General features: G+C 42.7%; 1 protein-coding gene across 1 annotated transcript in view; it reads right to left on the minus strand.

Annotated features, from left to right (window-relative positions):
• LOC108710098 (transient receptor potential cation channel subfamily M member 2) overlaps window positions 1–23,935 on the minus strand; it is a 48,952-nt gene extending 25,017 nt beyond the window's left edge. The window contains exons 1-17 of the mRNA XM_041584691.1: window positions 23,719–23,935; window positions 19,667–19,847; window positions 18,354–18,445; window positions 17,019–17,184; window positions 16,382–16,562; window positions 16,004–16,164; window positions 15,034–15,214; window positions 13,856–13,917; window positions 11,788–11,988; window positions 11,597–11,699; window positions 10,688–10,809; window positions 9,958–10,290; window positions 9,490–9,621; window positions 6,357–6,486; window positions 4,822–4,967; window positions 2,665–2,777; window positions 1,464–1,535 (exon numbers count right to left, since the gene is read on the minus strand). Of these exons, the coding sequence (XP_041440625.1) occupies window positions 1,464–1,535; window positions 2,665–2,777; window positions 4,822–4,967; window positions 6,357–6,486; window positions 9,490–9,621; window positions 9,958–10,290; window positions 10,688–10,809; window positions 11,597–11,699; window positions 11,788–11,988; window positions 13,856–13,917; window positions 15,034–15,214; window positions 16,004–16,164; window positions 16,382–16,562; window positions 17,019–17,184; window positions 18,354–18,445; window positions 19,667–19,813 (2,342 nt within the window). The 5' untranslated portion in view covers window positions 19,814–19,847; window positions 23,719–23,935. The remainder of the gene's footprint in view (window positions 1–1,463; window positions 1,536–2,664; window positions 2,778–4,821; window positions 4,968–6,356; window positions 6,487–9,489; window positions 9,622–9,957; window positions 10,291–10,687; window positions 10,810–11,596; window positions 11,700–11,787; window positions 11,989–13,855; window positions 13,918–15,033; window positions 15,215–16,003; window positions 16,165–16,381; window positions 16,563–17,018; window positions 17,185–18,353; window positions 18,446–19,666; window positions 19,848–23,718) is intronic.
• Window positions 23,936–24,465: the final 530 nt, after the last annotated feature.

The raw sequence follows: 24,465 nt of genomic DNA on the forward strand, positions 1-24,465 counted from the left end.
GCTGAGTGATTTCGATTTTATGAGCAGAATTGCAGGAAAGAAGGCCAGACCTAAATAAAAAATCTAAATGTCCTAAAATAATAAAATAATCCTATTCCCCATAATATAAAGACATTTCTCAGAAACATTATTTATTGTAAGTAGACAAACACAACTGACTGTTCCCTGAATGAGCCACTAACAAATCTGCAGAGTTTTGTGGAGACTTATGACTTGTATGGGTCAAAAACATCCAGTGGTACCAAATTCCCAAAGTACTGCTCCAGAATTCTTTCTACTAGTCCAAGGCCAAACATCCCACTAACCCTAAGTTCACCCCAGAAAGCCCTAGGTTCTTGGAAAGTACAAATTCTCCTGGAATCCAAGATGAGGAAATGTTTCTCCAAACCACCAAACTGCTCTGCTTACCGAAATGTAACGTTTTTATACAAATTTCTGGAAAATGTGTCAAATTTCACCTCAAACCTTTCAGTTTACAAGATATTATCTCCCTCGGGTACCGACCCTAAATAAGAATTCCAGGGGGGCACTAAACACTTTCATGTAGGGGCCCTAAAATAAAAACCCACCCATTTGTTATTTCAACTAAGTGAAAACATTCAACTCAATTCAAATCAACTGCTACTGAAAGAATGAGATCCATTGCTTGTCCGTTGAGCAGAGCCAAGAGCAATTATTGGAGTTTCTATTGGTTAGTAAGTCACAAACACTGATGTTGCCAATTAGTCGCACATTTCGCACTTTGTATGGAGACGGCAACTTGGTGCTAAACAAAAGAACAAGCCGTTCCCAAACAAAAGGGGAGGGGCTACTGTAGATATTCATCTGCTTATGGTTAAAGCATTTCAGTTTAAGGGGCCGATTCATCAAGGGTCGAATATCGAGGGTTAATTAACCCTCGATATTCGACTAGGAATTGAAATCCTTCAACTTCGAATATCGAAGTCGAAGGATTTAGCGCAAATTCTGCGATCGTACAATCGAAGGATTATTCCTTCGATTGAACGATTAAATCCTTCGAATCGAACGTTTCGAAGGATTTAAATCCAACGATCGAAGGAATATCCTTCGATCAAAAAAACTTAGGCAAGCCTATGGGGACTTTCCCCATAGGCTAACATTGACTTCAGTAGCTTTTATCTGCCGAACTAGGGGGTCGAAGTTTTTTTTAAAGAGACAGTACTTCGACTATCGAATGATCGAATAGTTGAACGATTTTTACTTCGAATCCTTCAATTCGAAGTCGTAGTCGTAGTCGAAGGTCGAACTAGCCCATTTGATGGTCGAAGTAGCCCAAAAAACACTTCGAAATTCGAAGTTTTTTTACTTCGAATCCTTCACTCGAAGTTAATGAATCGGCCCCCAAATGTAGGATTTCCTGGTTGTGGGAAGAAGCAGAAATAGTATTAGGGGAATTAATAAAAAAGGAGGTAGTTGATACTTTTGCTTCTTTGTCCCTTCACCTTCTGACTGGTGACTTCATCTGTCCGTTAGTGTCCGTTCTGCGACTGCTCCGTGGGGCCAGGGGTTCCTTCCTGAAACGAGTTTGTAGACAATTTTTACTTAAACATGAAGTTAAAGGGGAAGTAAATTTACAAATTTATGAATTTCCAATAAACATTAATGACACATTTTAGCCCAGTGTTGTTAGAGGAGTAGCACAGGGGTCTTTGTAATTAACTTGTCAATGAATGACTTGGAGGGAGTCTCTATTGATACCAAAATGGGCACATCTATAAGTCCCTTTCCCCAACTTAAGGTGATCACAATTCATTAGGGCCCTGAGTTTTCCTTTATTGAGGCCTCCTGGCCCAGGCTCCTTCTGAGGCCTCCTACCTCAAGCTCTCCAGCAGCATCCACCTTCTTCTAGCAGTAGAGTCTAAAGAGGAAGAACATGACTCCCTTGTGAAACTAAGGATTACCTCAAATCATGAACGGTAGCTTTACATAATTTAATTTTATTTAGGTAAATACAAGAAACATGACAAAGCACATTCCTTACAAGGACATATAAGGGAAGAAGTAGGTGACAGTCTACAATTCTGACTTATTAACAACCATAGAACTCAATTATTTGTTTTGCATTACTTGTAATGCCTAGAAATGTTTATTTGCATCCATGGAACAAAGTAGGATAGAGAATCATATCCAAATATTCTTACAGTTGTCATTTGATCCAGAATTGTGTGTGATTTTTAGTAAAGTCTGAAGATGCTTAATTAATGCATTAATAACTCAGACATCTGCTATGGTTGGAGGGTTGGTTTCAGCTTCTGACATCAGATCGGTGGATTTAGAAGAAATATTCCCAAATTTAGATTGATGTACAACTGATAGATGCTCCATGTCTTCAACAATATTTAATAGAGCAAATTTTGATGTAAATATATACTGACAATGTTAGAATTTAGGTGATTTTCCATATCCAAAATTTTTAAAGAAAGGAAAATTCCCATAGCAACACTTTATATGCTGCACGGATAAGGCCACAGAGTTCATCTGATTCCCCTTGAGCTGCACTTGCCCCTCTCCCCAGGGGAGCAATAAGCAAAGGACAAGAAAAGTAGAAAGTAAAAGAAAGGTGACTGGAATCAAAACTGGGTTGAAATGAATTAGAAATTAGGCAGAACTATAGCAATACATCAATTTCCTCCTCAAACTCACCTGTACATAACGAGGCCAGTGTATATGAGAGGGAAGAGCAACATACACAGGAGAATGGCCAGAAGCCCATTGTCCACAGAGAGTTTCCCACACCAGGTCTTATTGAGGAACATCTGCAAAGTCACAATAAAAAGTAAAACAAGGAAACAACCAACAGCCGGGTGACTTTCCATAAAAAGGAGGCTCACTTAACCCTTTCAACTTCAGATTTGTGGGAGCCTCATTGGGTGGGACTGGCAGGAGGGAGCATTGGCTCTCTGCTAAGAATGGTGAGGCCCTCAGCAAACCAAATCTAATGCAAAACTGACACCTACTGGTTAATCACTCAAAGTTCTCAGGCAGCAAGAGGGGCTATAATTAAGCCTTAGTAACAGTATCACCCTCAACTAGCAGGTCCTCTTAATGGCAAAAAGATTTTCGTCAATATATTTTTCATCCCTAGTGGTGATGTCAACATTAGCCCCCTCAACACTTTAGTGGAATGGGCTGCAGGGGTTGAGAATTTGGCCAGAGAAAATAATGTTAAGATCTTTTCTCATTAGTGCCGGGATATTATATGACCTCAGCAAGTGGAGGACAACTGGGAAGATGTGGCTTCAGAAGAAGCTGTCAGTCAGAGAGGGGCCTCATTTCTTTCTCCCGTCCACTTTTGCCCAAATTCATCAGTCACCAGGGCAATCTCTATTTTCTCCAGAAAGAGGTCATGTCAAGGTAAAGTTTCCTCGGATGAGCAGTAACAGTCACACACAACTCTACAGATCACCAAATACTGAACAGACAATGAGGAGCAGATGGAGGAGACAAAGGCAGATGCAGTTCCAAGAGTATTCTAATCATCATCAAGGGAAGCTCCAACACTTTACCAATCATTTGCTTAGGTCATTAGTGAAGCTCATTGCTCAGGTTATTAGGGTTAGGGGAAGAAATAAGCACCTGTGAGACTCAATATGTTCATTTAACCCATGTGGTTAGAGAGAAGATCTGGAAAAGTGAATATATTGACACATTGGGCCAGACTCAAATCAATGAGAAAACTTTATTTCATGGTTTATCACATAAAAACTTATAAAGTAGATTCAATTTGAAAGAAAAAAACTTTTCTCCTAATTCAGTTTTTTCCCCATAGATTTAAGCAGCGTTTTCATGTGATAAACAGTGAGATAAGAATTTTCCACTGAATTGCATCTGGCTCTATGGGAGATCAGATATAAGAATAGAGAGGGGACGCACACTCAATAAAGAAAATAATACTTAATAAACAAAGGTGGTATTTTAAAATTCTCTTTTATATAGTGTATAGTAAACAAATAACTATCAGACAAACTGGTATATTATACACAACAGTATTAGCACAGATATAGACATACCACTAAGTTACAAGATCAAGGTACAAAGGGACAAACTGCATGGAGCAGATACACCTGCCAATGATGAGAACACCCCAACATTTCCCCTAGACAAAGACTATAGTGCCGAAGCGTTGGGGTGTTCTCATCATTGGCAAATATATAAGGTTTTGGGTAACTGAATGCAGGGTTATCCTGGGGTTATTTGCACCTCATATTTCTCAAAAAAGAGCTGTTTTCCCTTTCTAATACCGGGAGTGCCCTCCATTAACTTCTATTTGTCTATGGGAGATCAGCTCTTCTTCATCAAACTGAATCTGTCCCATTATGTCTTCTACTGGCACTGTAAGACTTTATCAATAAAAAGGAAAGTGAAGATGACAGAAGATGCTTTATTGCCCCAGATCACAATTGCTGACAAAAGATTGGCATGGCAAAAAGCAAAATTATTGACCCATGTCCCAGCCAGGAATGGAAAAAAATAAATAATTGTTCCACACTTGTTCATATAGAAGTACTGTATAGAAGAATGCACTATACTCTGGGACATAAAGGAATATCATTGCATGGGACATTAACTTGGAAATAGCGGAAACTATTACTTCTATGGGACATAAAGTAATGCTCTCTGTCTCTTTTACAGAAGATTCCTGAGCTGCACTCCCATCATGGTACCTGTAATGGAATAGACTGCTGAGCGGCACCACCAGTGGAACATGGAAATGTAGGTGATATGTGGTCTGTAACATACCCTGGGATATGAAGAAAACCTGTAAAATCCTGGGACATGAAGAAGTAAAATGTTGCTGACCTGTACCCCACCCTGGGACATGAAGGCTTGTCCCTGAGATTCCTGAGCAAGGTCCAAGCAGGTTGTTTTTCCCCATATGGAAGAGACGCGAATTAAAAGTTGTTCAGCCCGACTCTCATCACTTTCATAACACTCAGAAAAGACCCCTAGATTGGAAGAGAGGAAGAGCAAAGAGAGGCAAATCCAGCAATGAACTATCCAATACTGTACAAGAGGTGGGTACAAACAAAACAGCATTGCTGGGTGCACAGGAGAGACCTTTGGCTATGAAGTTCTTCCCTCTCACTTATTGGTGACATGGATAAGAGGAGGCCCAGCAATAGGGGGTTATGGATAGTGATGGGCGAATTTATTCGCCAGGCGCGATTCGCGTCCAGAGAATAAATTCGCAAAACGCCCACGAAAATTCCGGCGTCAAAAACGGGCGCCGGCGTCATAAACGAGACACTGCGCGGTTTAGCTAATTTTTCGCCGTTTCGCGAATTTCGCTAATTTTCCGGCGAAGCGAAACGGCGCAAATTCGCCCATCCCTAGTTATGGAATATGTCAACTGTCTTCACACCATAGAGAAAAGAGACTTTATATTCTGCCCCTCACACTGGAGGTTGGTATAGGAAAACAGAGTACAATGAGACAAGGATTTTTCCCGAACACTGAATGTGTGCCCTTTGCTTGCCAGTATCTCTTACAAGTACCCAGTATTGGAGCAGCTGTTCCAGAGAGCATGTGTCCACTAATGTACTTTTTCTTTTGGAATAAATTATCTACATCAGCAGCATCACATTGAGTGGCACTACAAAGCTGATGGAGAAAAAGGTGAGAAAGTACTGGCAAACGTGTGTGGGCAGGGGGTGAAGGTATTTTGTAGGACAACTGGCATGTTTGGAACACACTGGTTCCCAGAGCACCCAGGGGTTAGCAGGTCTATCAAATGGGGAGGAAGGGGTATTAAGAGGATATTTCCCTAAGAAAATAGATTTGGTTATCAGATAGTGTGATCTTCAGAAAAATAGAAAAAATTCGGGAAGGTATTGGTACTGGCCTCTTCCACCGCCAGCAATAATATAATGCAAAAAATGAAATAACCAATACCTTGTTCAGATGCGGGGTGATCCCAAATTTATTGTAGTGCTCTTGACATGTGAGTCATGTTCAAACGTTTCGGGACAAACAAATGCCCTTCCTCAAGTGAGGAAGGGCATTTGTTTGTCCCGAAACGTTTGAACATGACTCACATGTCAAGAGCACTACAATAAATTTGGGATCACCCCGCATCTGAACAAGGTATTGGTTATTTCATTTTTTGCATTATATCAGATAGTGTGGACAGTGTGGACAGGGTTGCCAGGATGCCAATAATAAAATTAGAATAATGAATTTCAGAAAACTAGAAAAAAAAATCAAGTTGAGAACCTCCAGGGCACTAATCTCAGAGATACTGATGTGCATTCAATTCAGTTCTGTGTGAATGTTTGAAGAACATGTAAGAACTGTCCCTCCCTCTGCCTGAAAGAGAAGGAGACGTTGGGACTCACCTGCTGCTCTTTCCTCATAAACGTCAGCCAGCTTTTTCATGTTCTCCATACTTTCTGTGTCATCCTCCTCTTTAGAGAGAGCCTTCAGGATCTTCCTGCAGGCCAGGGCTCCAACAATACAGTCCTGGGACTAAAGCACAGAGGTTGGGGTTGAGCAGAGATAAACAGAGATATATATTGGCAGAGCAAAGCACTGATATGGCAACAGTGTAGGCAGAAGCTTCCACCAAAGATGCTCTGATTGACTTATGGGCAAAAGTAGCCATGACTCTCTGGTTTTATCATGGAATGGAGAACATGGATCACATAGATAGAATCTATAGAATCAATTCCACAACAAATCACTTTAAAATCTTTAATGAGTTCTATCCCGGTTGTTGCTGGTATTATGAGACTTTGTATTTCCTATTGACAGGGGCAGTTTGACTGTGGGGTGATTTCCAGCATGACAACAAACAGTGGTGTAATTATGATTGGCTATTCATGATTTTGTAATTACTTTCATTTTATGGGGTTACTTTTCCCCTCACTAAGGAAGCTCTTTGGGGGCTGCTGTGGTCTAATGGCCAATGATAATATACCATGTGGGAATCCCCCCTGTATAGGGATATGGCCCGAGCCTGTTACTTTTATTTGCCGACTGGAAATGAATGGACCCATTTAGTGTTGCAGTAATTATCTTAAGGTGCTAATGTTCTCTTATCTCATATTTTGTGTTTGACCCTGTGTCTGTTTGATCTTGTGACAAACATTAAATGAGAGTATTATGTTGAGAATAGTATTGTTTCTGTTACCCAAGATACCAGGGTAGATCACATTATCCCTGGTATCCCATCACTGAAGTATCTGGTACCCTGGATTTGAGATGAGATTAACCTATAAAGGAACCGCTTATATAGATGGTGTATCATCTATTTTGTATGTCTAGTGTACTAGGAGGAACACCTTTTTTTGTGTTACTTTGTTCTTCAAAAAATCTCTTGTTCCTATGAAAGAACCACTGGCAGACAAGACTTCTACCAAAAAGAGTGAGGGTTTTAGCTGGAATTCCCCTCTCCTCCACCATTCTGGCAAGTTGAAGGAGAGTCACACTTCCTACTGAAACTGATACCATTACCTGGGTGCTGCATTTGTCTTCCAACAATTGGCCTGAAAGAATGAACTATGAAAGACTGTGACATGCCTGACTGAATAGGAAAAAGGCACCTACAGATTTGGGATATTCTGTGGCTGGGCACCACAAGTCCAATATATGTAAGAGAGGTGCTCCCCACGTTCTGTCATCCAACCTTGAAGGTAACATCATAGACACACGGGCTGTTTAATACATGATCCAATTGGGTATTTGCTTAGGTTGCACCAGGACAGGGAGACCCACTGGCAGCTGGAAAAGTTCCACATTTCTATAATGTATTTTTTATTGATTTATTTCAGGGATGCACCAAATCCACTTTTTTGGATTCGCCCAAACCCCCGAATCCTTTGCAAAAGATTAAGCTGAATACCGAATCCAAACCCTAATTTGCATATGCAAATTAAGGGTGTGAAAACATTTTTTACTTCCTTGTTTTGTGACAAAAAGTCGCGTGATTTCTCTCCCCGCCCCTAATTTACATATGCAAATTAGGATTCGGTTCGGCCAGGCAGAAGGATTTGGCCGAATCCGAATCCTGCTTAAAAAGGCAGAATCCTGGCCGAATCTCGAACCAAATCCTGGATTCGGTGCATCCCTAATTTATTTAAGGAAATTTCCTTGCCCTATTAAAGGCTGTAGTAATGCATCTCCATGGAAGAATAATGAACCATTTGTGGTGACCTCCTTTGAGGAGAAGAAGGATTTCCTCAGGGTGAGATAGCAATTATTTCGCTAGCCATTGCTGTAGGGCCACAGTTCATTTAACCCACGCATGTGGTAAGGACAATACAAGGTTGCGGTAGAGGTGCACCTTCAGCAAGATATTGTAGTTCCTTTGAACCAGAATTAGTTCCTAAAAACAAATTTGAACCCCCCCACACACACCACTGATGACCAAGGAGGTTGTGTTTAAGCCTTTGCACAGCTCTCAGCTATGTAGACCTATATAGGTCTTTCCTTTTGCCCTATCCACATTTGAGTGCATCATACACCATGGGATTTGGACTTGTGGTCTGGAATGTGGGTGGTATGGACAAAAGGTTAAATGTATTACACATTTGTAAAGGAGCCTGTTTCTACCAACAAGTCATCTTGTGGAGGAGTCAGCAATGAAGATGTTACATCTGAAATGTTAATGTCTTCTAAATAACCTCAAAATATTGCCAAGTCTTGCCGTGTTTCTTCAGGACTATGGTACTGCATGGCAGACTTCAGGAGAGGCAAGGGAGGCTAAATGGCCTCCATTCGAAAGGTGTTAATATAATAATATATATATATATATATACATACTATACATATATTTGGAACTTGATTGAAGTGCATTAACTCTTTCTGATTGGCAATAGGAACAACATGGAAAGAAGTTCCCAAAGTTGAACAAAAATGGGGGTTTGTGGGTGCACACCTGAGGCCAATTTCAAAACGTTTAGAGCCCTGTTTTAATGATTCAAGTAAATATACAAGTGCATGTCATTTTGAAACAGGGTTTTTTTGTTACAAAGTTATGATCATAATATTGATAAGCCACCGTACCACGTCAAGGTAAAACCTCACATGGTGGTCCCTAACTTATTTACCTCTAATCATAGTAAAAAAGGAATTTTAGCTCTCTGTGTAGTAAGAATTCTTTATGTAACATCTCCTGTGCTTTGGTTTCAAACTGTGAGCTAAATCCTCCCCCGCCAACTGCTGAGCGGCTTTTAAGAGGGAGAGACTGCCTTAACCAACGGCCATTTTAGAAAAGTAGTAAAGTGGTGTAATTAAATACAAATAACTTTGTAACTAAAAAACCCTGTTTCAAAACTACATGCACTAGTATATTTACTTGATTTACTGAGACAGAGAATTAGACTTTTTGAAATTGGCCTCAGGTGTGCACCCACAACCCTCCTTTTTCCCCAAAAGTTGGACATTGCCTTGGAATTGTCTCCGGGCTGTCACTGAGGTCGGCACAGAGGGACATATGTTTGTGGATGGAATGAAATTTTCCGTTTGTACCTGACACCATATTATCTCTGCCAGCTCCGCTCGGTTCTGCACAATACACCAGATCAACAGGTCTCGGACAGGGTGCTCCAGTTGCAGCGTACAATCCGAGGCTAGCCTCATAGACGATACTTTCCCTGATATCTGAAAAGAAAAATCAATGTCCAGAACCTGTTCCATAAAGTGGTTCATTAATATTTCTTTCTCAAGCTCTTCATGTATCCAAAGCTATGCACATCTACATGGAATGCCAGCTGAATTGTGGGTAATGATCAGAACCCCTAATAATAATGAATATTACCATCTTACCATCATTACCATGAATATTATCATCTTAGTGAGCAAAAAAGACCATCGCATTGATATCAATTTTGTATATTTAATGTTTTGTATCAAAACTACTACTCTGGCTAACAAAGTACAACACCTTTACCTCTTGTATAATACACTTCAATGTAATATCTATTCCAGAAGGGTCACCTTAATATTAATATGTGCCAAATTTCTTGTGCGATGGGACCTCCCGTCAGGATAAAGTGGCTCAGTAAGTCCCCCAAGAAGCTCCTGCAGAACACGGGACACATGATGGAGCTGGATCTTTGGTCCATTCATGTCTGTTGACTCGTCCAACATGGCCTGTCGCTCCAGTTTGCTGTGAATCAGACTCGAAGGCTCAGTGTTATTATATAATTCCGTTAACACGTCCCATGTTAGAAACTCAGACAGACTCACGCCCCGTTCCAGAAATAAACGAAGAAAGGAAGGCTTATCATCAACCAGTGAGACCATCAGGGAAGCATACAGGTCTGAAGTCTTAAAACCAAATAGAGAAAAACCAGTGATGTGTATAGTGATGAGTAGAGGCAAATATATCAAGTATATATCTAATAATAAATAATGAGTAGAGTAGTATTATACATGTAGCATGGTGAGTAGAGAGGAGTAGAATAAGTATATATGTAATAGATCAGTATTTAAGAACATTTTCACTATAAAATGAAGTAGAGCTGAACAGAGACCACATCACCGTTACTGTAAATCTCAAAGATCCCATTTACTATTGCCCCTTGTGTGCTCCACTGTGGCAGCCAATTTATTCCTCATACATAGACAGCAGTGGTGGTAAGTCATTGTACAGTGGATAGAGATCAGCCATGATACCAGCGAGGAGGAGGAATCCTTTCCATAGAGATATACAGAGAGTTCTAACCTTCCACAACCAGTCTTCTGTGAAGATTTGGCTCTCGGCTATATCAGGCCGGTTCCAGGCAACTGCCAGTTTGAGCTGATGGTCCCAGTTCTCCTGCCCTGAGTTGTCAGTGCTCCGAGAAGCTGTGAGACACAAGAGCCAAGAGTTGGTATCAATAGTCACAGGGCTCAATGTTCTAATCAGGAAAGGTTCACAAAGACTTTGTTTGGCTCTAGGACTTCATTCCGTTTTCCTTCTACTTCACCCTCCTTTCTTATGTTCTATCCTGTCTTCTGATCTCCATTTCTTTTTCCTCTTTTCTCCAATTTTCTCTTTTTTTCACTGCCCCCCCCACACACTCAGACACCAGTGGGCCCCTTATTTGTAATAGGCAGAAAGCTATTTGTAAGTTTCTAGTGGCTAGAGATCCCATACAATTATGGACCTGGGATCTTGGGACTTGGGGTTTTGTTGATAAAGGGTTTTCCATAATTTGGATCATCATACCTTAAGTCTTCTAAAACAACATTTAAATATGAAATAAAGCCAATAGGACTGTTTTGCCATCAATGTGGATTAACGTAGCTTAGTTTGGATCATGTACAGGGCACTGGTTTATTAGTACAGAGAAAAAGAAAATAATTTTTCTTAAAATGGAGCCTATAGGAGATGTCTTCTTGTAATTCCAAGCTCTCTGGATAATGGGTTTCTAGATAAGGGATCCCATACCAACTATTATGGGGTTAAAAATGCTTCCATCAGTCACTGGAGAGAATACTCAGGGCCCAAAAGCTCAGCTACAAGAGTTGGAGCCATTAACATTCTCCCCTTCAGATAATATCATCCTCATGGGGTTCAAATAGATACCAAATGCCCTTCATTTATTTACTCCTGGTAAGACCCTCCCAATGGCACCACAGAGTTACCAACCTTTCAGCAAAGCCTGAAGAATCGCCACGTCCATCCCCTGTTCTTCAGTTTTATCATCTCGCAGAATAGTGAGGAGCGACCCCATACGAACAATGTCTTGAATCTAAACAAAGACACATCAATAAATGTTTCCCATTTCCCAACACCACATCAATGTATGTGCTTGGCATCAAAAGAAAATCCCTCCCTACCTTTTTTGTCCACATGGTGATCTGGGCCTCAGTAAAGCTTTCATACGTGTCCTGGAAGAGGTTCTGCAGCTTCTCCTTGACCAAAGAGATGGTAATTCTGGAAATACGCAGATGGGCAACCTGGGCAATGATGTCGGCCACTCGGCCAGAGCCCTCCACTATGACACAGGGTGTGTTATTGCACATGGAATTGTAGATGGTCTGAGAGCGACAGATGAAGAATAACACAAATCAGTGCCAGAAATATCCCATGGACTGGCATTAAAGGAAGGACAGAGCATTTTATCTTTTATCATGGGGTAAGTAGGGTGTTGGACAATGTCATTGCAGTAGATTTCGGCTACAGGATCTAGTATTAGAACACTATATAGACAGGTGCCTCTCCACCATTCAATGAGATTCTCCAAATCCTGTGGTTTCTGCTTCACCAGAACAGTGTGGGGAAGGCCCTGTCATGTTGCTATGGTCACAAATAAGGTCCAAACAGCCTTAAAGGACAACTAAACCTCAAAAAGCAACAAGTCTAGATTTTCTACAGTCTACAGGTTCAGGAAGTCTGTAAGAGCAATAATCCAGCCTTCAAGTTGTGCTCAGGGGCTCATCCAGCAGAAAATGAGGTTTGCCTGTTAGAAGCTAATGCTAGAGGGCTGATTATGAATCAATTCTAATGCATACTGCACTGCTTTTTATACTGCTACAGAACCCAAAAACATAATTTGCAGCTTTTCTACCCAACATCTTTGATAAGGTTTAATTCTCTTTTAAGGTATGGGGAGGCAAATTATGGAAAACCCCTTCACTGGAAAACTCCCATGCATTCCGGATAATAGATCCAATAACTGTAGCAGTTGTCAATGTAAATGATTGAACTAGGATTCTAAGTGGTGTGCCACCATTTGTTGTCCTATTTTAGAGCATTTCATTCATGTGTTTATTATTATTTATAATGTTTCTGTGTTTGCTGATGCCAAAGAATAACTTTATCCATCCAGGATGTTTTATCCTTGAAGAAGGATCTGGAAAAACTTGCAAGATGGCCATAAGTAAGTGGTAGATGACAGTGAATGTAGATAACTGTCAGGTCATGCTTGGGATGTGTTTATATGGGACTAAAACACAGTGACTGAGTTACATCTAGGAGGGTATTAGGGTTCTAGAAACAAAGCCATTGAGCAGCATGTAAAGTCACAAACTAAGAGACAGCAATTAGAGAGTCAAAGAAGAGATTTTTCCTTAAAGGGATACTGTCATGGGAAAAAATTTTTTTCCCAAAATGAATCAGTTAATAGTGCTGCTCCAGCAGAATTCTGCACTGAAATCCATTTCTCAAAAGAGCAAACAAATTTTTTTATATTCAATTTTGAAATCTGACATTTTGTCAATTTCCCAGCTGCCCCATGTCATGTGACTTGTGCTCTGATAAACTTCAGTCACTCTTTACTGCTGTACTGCAAGTTGGACTGATATCACCCCCTCCCCCAGCAGCCAAACAACAGAACAATGGGAAGGTAACCAGATAACAGCTCCCTAACACAAGATAACAGCTGCCTGGTAGATCTAAGAACAACACTCAATAGTAAAATCCATGTCCCACTGAGACACATTCAGTTACATTGAGAAGGAAAAACAGCACCTGCCAGAAAGCATTTCTCTCCTAAAGTGCAGGCACAAGTCACATGACCAGGGGCAGCTGGGAAACTGACAATATGTCTAGCCCCATGTCAGATTTCAAAATTGAATATAAAAAAATCTGTTTGCTCTTTTGAGAAACGGATTTCAGTGCAGAATTCTGCTGGAGCCGCACTATTAACTGATGTGTTTTGAAAAAAGAATGTTTTCCCATGACAGTATCCCTTTAAGGTGCTGATTTCTGATGCTCAATGAGAAATTGGGAACTAAAGCAACTGATTCAATTTTAACTGAAACTGCATCAGGTTTCTTTTAAAAAATATCTTCTTCCGGGCATTTTTCAGATATATATGATTTTTATCTTTATATTTCAACAGGTTGGATGAAAGTCTAAATGGAAAAACTAGGATTCTGCTTTGTGGAAAGTGACTTGACTTACATCCAGGGTCCCGGGCCCCCCTTCCAGCACAACACACACTATAGGGATCTTTATGGTTGTTCCTGCAAAATGGACACAAAAACAAATGATTTAAATAATGGAGTATATTGTATTTAATGAGAGGTGCCACATACAAAATCCAGACAAAAGTAAAATGGTTTCATTATCAGCACTTTAATGGGAATCAGACTGGGATTGTTGTTCAAGGGGAGGAATTCCTCATATTGGACCACTGCAGCCCCCCTCCTAGAGGAACATGGGGGGATCAGGCGGCTGATGTAAAAGCCTTGGGCAGATCATTTTATAGTAAAATTATAAATATCATGCAATGAGAATCTTATGTTATATGTAAAAAAGGTTCGATTTCTGGCAGCAGTATCTCTTTAAAGGACCAGTAACATAATTGTTTTTTTTTTTAAATGTGTTTGTATGAAAATAAAACACCAAGACACATTTAACTTTAAATTCACAAAATCTTTATAAGGAAATAACTACAGTTCTCTGCTTGCGCTTCTCTTCAGAAAAGGTGACAGAGCGTCAATCCATCGTGCGGCACTCGATTTCTCCTCCTTGCCTTGTATAGGAGATATCCAGGGAGGAGAAATCGAGCACCACACGATGGATAGTTGCCCTGTCGCCTTTTCTGAAGAGAAGCGCAAGTGGAGTATCGGTAAGTTATTTCTTAATAAAGATTTTGCAAATTTAAAGTTAAATGTGTCTTGGTGGTTTTTTTTCGTTATGTACAAACACATTTTAAATTTTTTTTTTTATGTTACTACTCCTTTAAGGACTGGAGTCCAAAACTGCCCCCATACTCCAGATGAGGCCTCACCAGGGACCTATAAAGAGACATAATTATGTTTCCTCCCTTGAGTTAATGCCCTTTTTTATACAAGAACTTTATTTGCTTTAGTAGCCACAGAATGACACTGCCCAGAATTAGACAACGTGTTATCTACAAAGACCCCAAGATCCTTCTCATTTAAGGAAACTCCCAACACACTGCCATTTAGTGTATAACTTGCATTTATATTATTTTTGCCTAACTGCATAACATTGCAATGATGATAACCACAAGCCAGTAAGAAGACCAACATGCCGTATTGTGCACCATTGCTCCTAGTGGAACAGTTCCAGACATGTTGATGCCTCTCATCCAGTCTCACTGGTCTTCTCACCTGCTTTCTCCATGGTTTGTGCTGAGATGTATTTCTCCAGTTTGGCTCTCAGGGGAATTTCAACTCCATATTTTCCACAAGTTCCATTATCCACCAGAATGAAATGCGTGTGGTTATTGTCCAGGCAGCACAGTGACCCCTGTGATCCCTCGTCCATGTGATAGACAGCGGGGGCTCCTCCCTGCAATGAGCCAGCTGAGATCCCACAGATATAAAGGGCTAAAAGCTACCAGACTAGGGGAACTTTATATTATTTGGAAGGGCTGGAACCCAATGGAATGATTGCATTTAGTGGCATTAAAGAACTACTTGGTCCTTCTTATCTGCCCATTATGTTCCTTCAAAACTGAAAGCAACTGACTATGAAGATTTTCATTCCTCCAGGTCATGGTATATCTAGTTTAGGTCAATCTAAAAACAACTGGACTTGCTGAGTAATCAATGAAGACGTTTCACATCCGAGCAGCTTCTTCAGTACAACTGACTGGTGTGGGAAATTCTGGGCATATTAACTCTTCCACTAATCACAATGGCACATTGTAACTCTGACTTTAATGTGACAGTTACGTTCCCTGTCTGCCATTCCTAACTATTTGTATACAAGCTAGGGTTTGAGTCACCTCCATATTGCTTTACTGCACTACTGCGCTCCTAGATTCCGTTCTTCACTCGTCTGTATCCAGCTGCACTCTTTAATTGGAATTCCAAACAATATAATAGAATTTCAAACCCTTGTGCCATAAATCACTTTGTATTTGACTTTTCTTTCCTGGAGACTCACTTCTGTTGCTAAATGTTGTGTCATGTATTAAATAGTCATGTATTAAATATCTATCCCAAAGTCTCTCTTCTTGTTCCTGTTATTGAACATGGAGCAGGATATATGAGTGACATATGAATGATAACACTGATTTCTTTAGGCATTAACAGTAGATTGGGTCCCAAATTATCCATCAGAATGGATTCTTACCGCCTCACTGATCAGGGCCTCCTTGTTGTGTACGATGCCCCAGGTGGCAATGCCAATGAGCACAATGTCGGACTCATGTTGGCCTCCACTGAAATCCCGCACAGCCTCTCCAACATGCTTCATGACACCCGCATGGGACCCGCCTGTGATGATCCAGGCACCTTGAGTAGGAGATTTAAAGGAAATATTTTATAATAAAGGAGAAGACAATAGTTTGAGCACCCTAGGGGTACAGGAGGGTACAGATTATAGAGAAGGCAAGATAGTGTCAATAAAGGATTGGGATAACCTGTGGTAGAGGTATGGCATGTATTAAAGGGCCATCTCACTCCCACAACCCAACTATTAGTTGCTCCATGTTGCCCATTACCCCCTTACCAGTACTCTGCGCTGCCGTCACAAGACCCCGGCTGAATTCAGTCTTGAGTCTGGGGCTGATGTTGAAGTTCTTGGCCCCTCCAGTGACAGAAATGAGAAGATTGGGGACACTGAGGTCCCACTGTTGGGTCAATAAGTTAAAGAGCAAGCGAGGAGGGGTATCATTGGAGGCTCGTACGTACTGTATTGGGAAAATAACATGGTGCAAAATGGGTGATAGAACTCTAAGCACAAGCAATGTTGTACTTTAGTAGCAGGAGGGTTGTACTTTGGAGAACTGAAGGGAAGTATATTTTTATTGCACTTTTCTCCTGTAGGACTGAAAGCACTTTTATATCAATCAAGGAAGGCAGCCATGAGAGGCCCACTAAGTATCCCAAGAAACCTGGAGGATACCACAGTGATGAAGTAAGAGAATGTACATTATTGTGCTGCATGGGATTCCCCCGCCCCAGCCCCTTTTGTGTTTAAAATTTTGAACAAGCAGGGTTGGGGTGTGCCAATAAGTGTTGGGCCCCCCTGAAGATTTTTTTGCCGGGGGGCCAGCTTGTTTAAGGTACGCCATTGGAGGCAGTGTTTTTGTCCAGGGACACAGTGAACCCCCACATGAAAAGTATTGAGGTGCTGTGTAACTTACCTTTGCCCAAGTCCTTGTTGTGCCAGTGAATGTCAGGTCTCCATGGGCGTCTGAAGGAAACTCTCGGACATGTTTATGGGGATCCCACACAGTACCGGGTTCCACTGAAGAACTTATATGGTCTTCAAAGTGTGTGTGCCTTGTATGTCCACAGCCGCATTTATCCCTAGGGAACACTCGTGGGAATGAGAACTGAGCACGGAACAGTCATATCATCCAGGGTTAATATGGACAGACATGTAGAACTGCCACTCCCAGCGCTCTCTCCATGTTCATTGATTCATTGAAAAGCATTCCCCAGTTAATATGGTGCAGAGATTCTCTTATACTGTCACAGTTTGCACTGAGTGATGTTGCAGGACAAGATTTTGAGGTTCAGATAAAGTCCAACCCACAAATTCTGTTCCGGTGTAATTTATCCATAAAGCCCTGAGAAGCCTGAGCTTTCTGGAGATGCAAGTGTCCATGCTTGACTAGCAGCTATGCCAGTGGGTGGACCGGGGGGAAGAACCAACAAGGACAAGGGCAGTGATCATCCATGACTGGAGGGCCCAAGACTAGGAGTAGGCAAACAGAAGAGGTACCTTTTCTGTCACCATTGTATCCCTAGGCATGGGCTTCTTCTGCTTACCCTTAGTTTGGGCCGTAGTGGACCTCTGGTGACTGGATACCATCCATGATGTTGTGTGTGTCTATCCATTGCCATTAGAAATTATTATCTAAATGAACTCTTTATACACTTACCCTATCACCATCCTATTGTAATGCTCAGGTATATGAGACATGAACCCCATGCCACCCATCCAGTCAGAGAGATAGTAAATAATAAGACCCCTCTATCACATTGTCCCTTGTTATCACAATGTCTGTGTCAGCTCTCCAGCAAAGGAAGACAATGCTGGGGGGGGCATATGGTACCATTAAATGTTTGGGGGGGCACATGCTGGGGGGGCAAGACTGTGCCATGAATTGTTGGTGCATATAGTCATACTTTTCCTTGTGCTGCAATTCCAAGTATGTAAAAGAGTGACCATAACATGGATGTGGTCAGGTTTTTTGTTTATTGTGCCACTCTTTCCATTTCTCCATTTTTCAGATGTTGGGAGGTGTGAGTCTAGAAAGAGGCAGAACAGGAATAACAATGATTCAAAAATCATCAAAAATGTTGAAAAATGGGCCAGTTGATAATATATTTGAAGTTACTAGAAGTGGCAGCTACCCTGAAATTGCCACAATCTGCAGCTTTTTTGGGTTGGAGAGTCCAAAGTTGAACTCAGAGGTCACTGTGCTATAGAGTTTTTATTTCTTAAGAGCAGAAGTTGGTTGGTCACTCACCTGTCACTGGGGGTCTCAGACACTTGAGGGATGAAGGTCACACACTCTTTCTTCCGGATGTTTTGAGACACCCATGAGTTTAGGACATCTACCTGAAACAGGAATGCGCCAATGAGAGGAGCAGTGGGGTGAAGATTCACCTGGAAGACCCACAGATTGCACAATCCATCAGAGACCTTTGGTCCTACTGTAAATTATCCAGCCACTTGCTCCCCTGGACCACATTCTTTATCAAGAGGAATAACTGCCCTCAAAGCTTCTGGTGGGAGAGGGAATGAAGACTTTCCTTCTCTGGAATTCCCTCCCGCTTTCAAATATCTCTTATTTAGAGAAGCCTCCCCTCAATCTGTTTAGCTACAAAATGCAATACCATATGCTACACCTCCCTCCTGCCCACGCCCACACCTTGTGTCTCAAATCCTACCCCTTTTAGATTGTAAGCTCTTCTGTGCAGGGCCTTCTTCGCCTTTTGTACAGGTTACTGGTCGCTATGTATGTAATTCCGTATGTTCTTTTTATAAACACATTTATTTTACAGCAATGCAAAATATGTTGGTGCTTTAAAAATACATGTTATTAATAATAATAATGGTAATGATAATATTAATAATCAAACAAACTGAAACAAAATCTGTCATTAACTCAAATAAACAGGATTTGCATCTAGCTCTTCCCCTATTCCTCCATATTTGCACTCATGATAGAGAGGGTAAAATGTAGTAGTTGAGCAAAAAGCCCCCAAAATGTTCTATGGTTGTTCATCATTTGTGACCTCAATAGTCATATACCCGTTGTAGTGCTTATGCGCCAGCACTTGAGTTTGCAGGTATCCAAGAAGGCCTCATAATAAAAGATGGGGTCAAAATGAATGCATGAATGTAACACTGGGAATATACAGGACATGGGTAGAAGCCCCCATTCCCATCTAATGTAAAGATATATTTCTAGATCACCCCCTATATGAAGGGCAGGAAGAAGATGGAAAGTGTTGGTGGAGATGCTGGTGGTTCAGGGAGATGCAAAAGCTGCCCAGGAACAATGAAAGACCCAAGAGAATCTGTGTTCATTGCACCTTTCACCCCTTTAATGCACCTTCAAGGATTTCCCACCTCTTCCTCTGACATGAAGGTGCTTCCTCCAGCCAATCCCTGGCCAAACCTGGAACATAATACTCAAGATTTATAGAAGATACAGAAGATTAGAGACAGGTCCACATACTGACTCTTTGTGTTCCACAGGTAGATCAACATAATGGAGTGGGGGCAGTGGTAGTTTCTGTAAATTTTAAGTAAAATAGAGAAAGAAGTCCTCACCTTCTCCCCATCAATGAATTTAGGTGCAGTTTTCTTCTTCTTCTTTGGATCGGCAGTGCCGGGCCTGTGAGGTGAGTTCACATTGCTGTGTAACTGGACTCCATCAATTCTATCCGGAACTGGAGATTTGCTCTTTGTGTTTCCCATGGGAGAACTTCAAGAATGAAATTGGTACCTCTGCCTGGAAACAGAAAAAGAAAGGAGATTCCATGAACCAAGATGTAGATATGAAGGGTCTCTTAGCACATGAACTTAGCACCCGCCTTTCCCTCTCCCACAGTAATGTCTCCCCAACAGTACCCCACCTGTTTAATGTCTCCCCAACAGTACCCCACCTGTTTAATGTCTTCCCTACAGTACCCCACCTGTTTAATGTCTTCCCAACAGTACCCCAACTCTCTATTGTCTCCTCAACAGTACCCCACCTGTTTAATGTCTTCCCTACAGTACCCCACCTGTTTAATGTCTTCCCTACAGTACCCCACCTGTTTAATGTCTTCCCAACAGTACCCCAACTCTCTATTGTCTCCCCAACAGTACCCCACCTGTTTAATGTCTTCCCTACAGTACCCCACCTGTTTAATGTCTTCCCTACAGTACCCCACCTGTTTAATGTCTTCCCAACAGTACCCCAACTCTCTATTGTCTCCCCAACAGTACACCACCTGTTTAATGTCTCCCCTACAGTACCCCACCTGTTTAATGTCTCCCCAACAGTACCCCAACTCTCTGTCGTCTTCCCAACAGTACCCCACCTGTTTAATGTTTTCCCAACAGTACAACAACTCTCTATTGTCTCCCCAACAGTACCCCAACTCTCTATTGTCTCCCCAACAGTACCCCACCTCTTTAATGTCTCCCCTACAATACCCCACCTGTTTAATGTCTCCCCAACAGTACCCCACCTGTTTAATGTCTCCCCAGCAGTACCCAACCTGTTTAATGTCTCCCCAACAGTACCCCACCTCTCTGTTTCCCCAACAGTACCCCACCTGTTTAATGTCTCCCCTACAGTACCCCACCTGTTTAATGTCTCCCCAACAGTACCCCATCTGTTGAATGCCTCCCCAACAGTACCCCACCTGTTTAATGTCTCCCCTACAGTACCCCAACTCTCAATTGTCTCCCCAACAGTACCCCAACTCTCTATTGTCTACCCAACAGTACCCCACCTGTTTAATGTCTCCCCAACAGTACCCCACCTGTTTAATGTCTCCCCAACAGTACCCCACCTGTTTAATGTCTGTCTTCTCAACAGTACCCCAACTCTCTATTGTCTCCCCAAAAGTACCCCAACTCTCTATTGTCTACCCAACAGTACCCCACCAGTTTAATGTCTCCCCTACAGTACCCCACCTGTTTAATGTCTCCCCAACAGTACCGCACCTGTTTAATGTCTCCCCAACAGTACCCCACCTGTTTAATGTCTCCCCAACAGTACCCACCTGTTTAATGTCTCCCCTACAGTACCCCAACTCTCTGTCTCTTCAACAGTACCCCACCTGTTTAATGTCTCCCCTACAGTACCCCACCTGTTTAATGTCTCCCCTACAGTACCCCACCTGTTTAATGTCTCCCCAACAGTACCCCACCTGTTTAATGTCTCCCCATACGTACCCCACCTGTTTAATGTCTCCCCAACAGTACCCCATCTGTTAATGCCTCCCCAACAGTACCCCACCTGTTTAATGTTCTCCCCAACAGTTACCCCAACTCTCAATTGTCTCCCCAACAGTACCCCACCTGTTTAATGTCTCCCCAACAGTACCCCACCTGTTTAATGTCTTCCCAACAGTACCCCAACTCTCTATTGTCTCCCCAACAGTACCCCAACTCTCTATTGTCTACCCAACAGTACCCCACCTGTTTAATGTCTCCCCAACAGTACCCCACCTGTTTAATGTCTCCCCTACAGTACCCCACCTGTTTAATGTCTCCCCAACAGTACCCCACCTGTTTAATGTCTCCCCATACGTACCCCACCTGTTTAATGTCTCCCCAACAGTACCCCATCTGTTTAATGCCTCCCCAACAGTACCCCACCTGTTTAATGTCTCCCCTACAGTACCCCACCTGTTTAATGTCTCCCCAACAGTACCCCACCTGTTTAATGTCTCCCCTACAGTACCCCACCTGTTTAATGTCTCCCCAACAGTACCCCACCTGTTTAATGTCTCCCCTACAGGTACCCCAACTCCTCTGTCTCTCAACAGTACCCCACCTGTTTAATGTCTCCCCTACAGTACCCCATCTGTTTAATGTCTCCCCTACAGTACCCCACTGTTTAATGTCTCCCCAACAGTACCCCACCCTGTTAATGTCTCCCCATACGTACCCCACCTGTTTAATGTCTCCCCAACAGTACCCCATCTGTTTAATGCCTCCCCAACAGTACCCCACCTGTTTAATGTCTCCCCTACAGTACCCCAACTCTCAATTGTCTCCCCAACAGTACCCCACCTGTTTAATGTCTCCCCAACAGTACCCCACCTGTTTAATGTCTTCCCAACAGTACCCCAACTCTCTATTGTCTCCCCAACAGTACCCCAACTCTCTATTGTCTACCCAACAGTACTCCACCAGTTTAATGTCTCCCCTACAGTACCCCACCTGTTTAATGTCTCCCCAACAGTACCCCACCTGTTTAATGTCTCCCCAACAGTACCCCACCTGTTTAATGTCTCCCCAACAGTACCCCACCTGTTTAATGTCTCCCCAACAGTACCCCACCTGTTTAATGTCTCCCCTACAGTACCCCAACTCTCTGTCTCTTCAACAGTACCCCACCTGTTTAATGTCTCCCCTACAGTACCCCACCTGTTTAATGTCTCCCCTACAGTACCCCACCTGTTTAATGTCTCCCCAACAGTACCCGACCTGTTTAATGTCTCCCCATACGTACCCCACCTGTTTAATGTCTCCCCAACAGTACCCCATCTGTTTAATGCCTCCCCAACAGTACCCCACCTGTTTAATGTCTCCCCTACAGTACCCCAACTCTCTGTCGTCTTCCCAACAGTACCCCACCTGTTTAATGTCTTCCCAACAGTACCCCAACTCTCTATTGTCTCCCCAACAGTACCCCAACTCTCTATTGTCTACCCAACAGTACCCCACCTGTTTAATGTCTCCCCAACAGTACCCCACCTGTTTAATGTCTCCCCAACAGTACCCCACCTGTTTAATGTCTCCCCTACAGTACCCCACCTGTTTAATGTCTCCCCAACAGTACCCCACCTGTTTAATGTCTCCCCATACGTACCCCACCTGTTTAATGTCTCCCCAACAGTACCCCATCTGTTTAATGCCTCCCCAAACAGTACCCCACCTGTTTAATGTCTCCCTACAGTACCCCACCTGTTTAATGTCTCCCCAACAGTACCCCACCTGTTTAATGTCTCCCCTACAGTACCCCACCTGTTTAATGTCTCCCCAACAGTACCCCACCTGTTTAATGTCTCCCCTACAGTACCCCAACTCTCTGTCTCTTCAACAGTACCCCACCTGTTTAATGTCTCCCCTACAGTACCCCACCTGTTTAATGTCTCCCCTACAGTACCCCACCTGTTTAATGTCTCCCCAACAGTACCCCACCTGTTTAATGTCTCCCCATACGTACCCCACCTGTTTAATGTCTCCCCAACAGTACCCCATCTGTTTAATGTCTCCCCAACAGTACCCCACCTGTTTAATGTCTTCCCAACAGTACCCCAACTCTCTATTGTCTCCCCAACAATACCCCAACTCTCTATTGTCTACCCAACAGTACCCCACCTGTTTAATGTCTCCCCAACAGTACCCACCTGTTTAATGTCTTCTCAACAGTACCCCAACTCTCTATTGTCTCCCCAACAGTACCCCAACTCTCTATTGTCTCCCCAACAGTACCCTGACTCTGTATTGTCAAAATATTATCCTCCCCCACATTCCCCCAATTTACTCCCAGCTGTGTCTCCCCAATAGTTTTGCAGGGGCTCCTTAAACAGCTACAGATGGAGCCAAGTGACATTTTGATAGAAAGAGGGGAGAAGCAGAGAATGAGAGGTACTTACTTGCACCCGAGTGTGTTGGTATGGGGCAGCTCCGCAGTGTGTTACTGTGTCATTGTGTGTCTCAGTTTGTGTCCCTGTTTGTTACCACATGACCCATTGTGTCTCTGCTCCAGCCTTTGCTACAACGAGCTGTTACTATGGAGTCGTGTTACACAGTGAACAAAACCTCTCTGAATCCAGTCCAACTGCTTTCCTGCATCTCCTTACACACCCCTCTCTCACTGACTGTCACACACACACCCCTCTCTCACTAACTGTCACACTCTAACCCCTCTCTCACTGACTGTCACACACTCACCCCTCTCTCACTGACTGTCACACACACACCCCTCTCTCACTAACTGTCACACTCTAACCCCTCTCTCACTGACTGTCACACTCTAACCCCTCTCTCACTGACTGTCACACACTCACCCCTCTCTCACTAACTGTCACACACTCACCCCTCTCTCACTGACTGTCACACACTCACCCCTCTCTCACTGACTGTCACACACACACCCCTCTCTCACTAACTGTCACACTCTAACCCCTCTCTCACTGACTGTCACACACTCACCCCTCTCTCACTAACTGTCACACACTCACCCCTCTCTCACTGACTGTCACACACACACCCCTCTCTTACTGACTGTCACACACTCACCCCTCTCTCACTAACTGTCACACACTCACCCCTCTCTCACTAACTGTCACACACTCACCCCTCTCTCACTGACTGTCACTCACACACCGTTCTCTCTCACT

Source organism: Xenopus laevis, chromosome 2S (assembly GCF_017654675.1).
Source record: "Xenopus laevis strain J_2021 chromosome 2S, Xenopus_laevis_v10.1, whole genome shotgun sequence".
Classification (NCBI taxonomy): Eukaryota; Metazoa; Chordata; class Amphibia; order Anura; family Pipidae; genus Xenopus; species Xenopus laevis.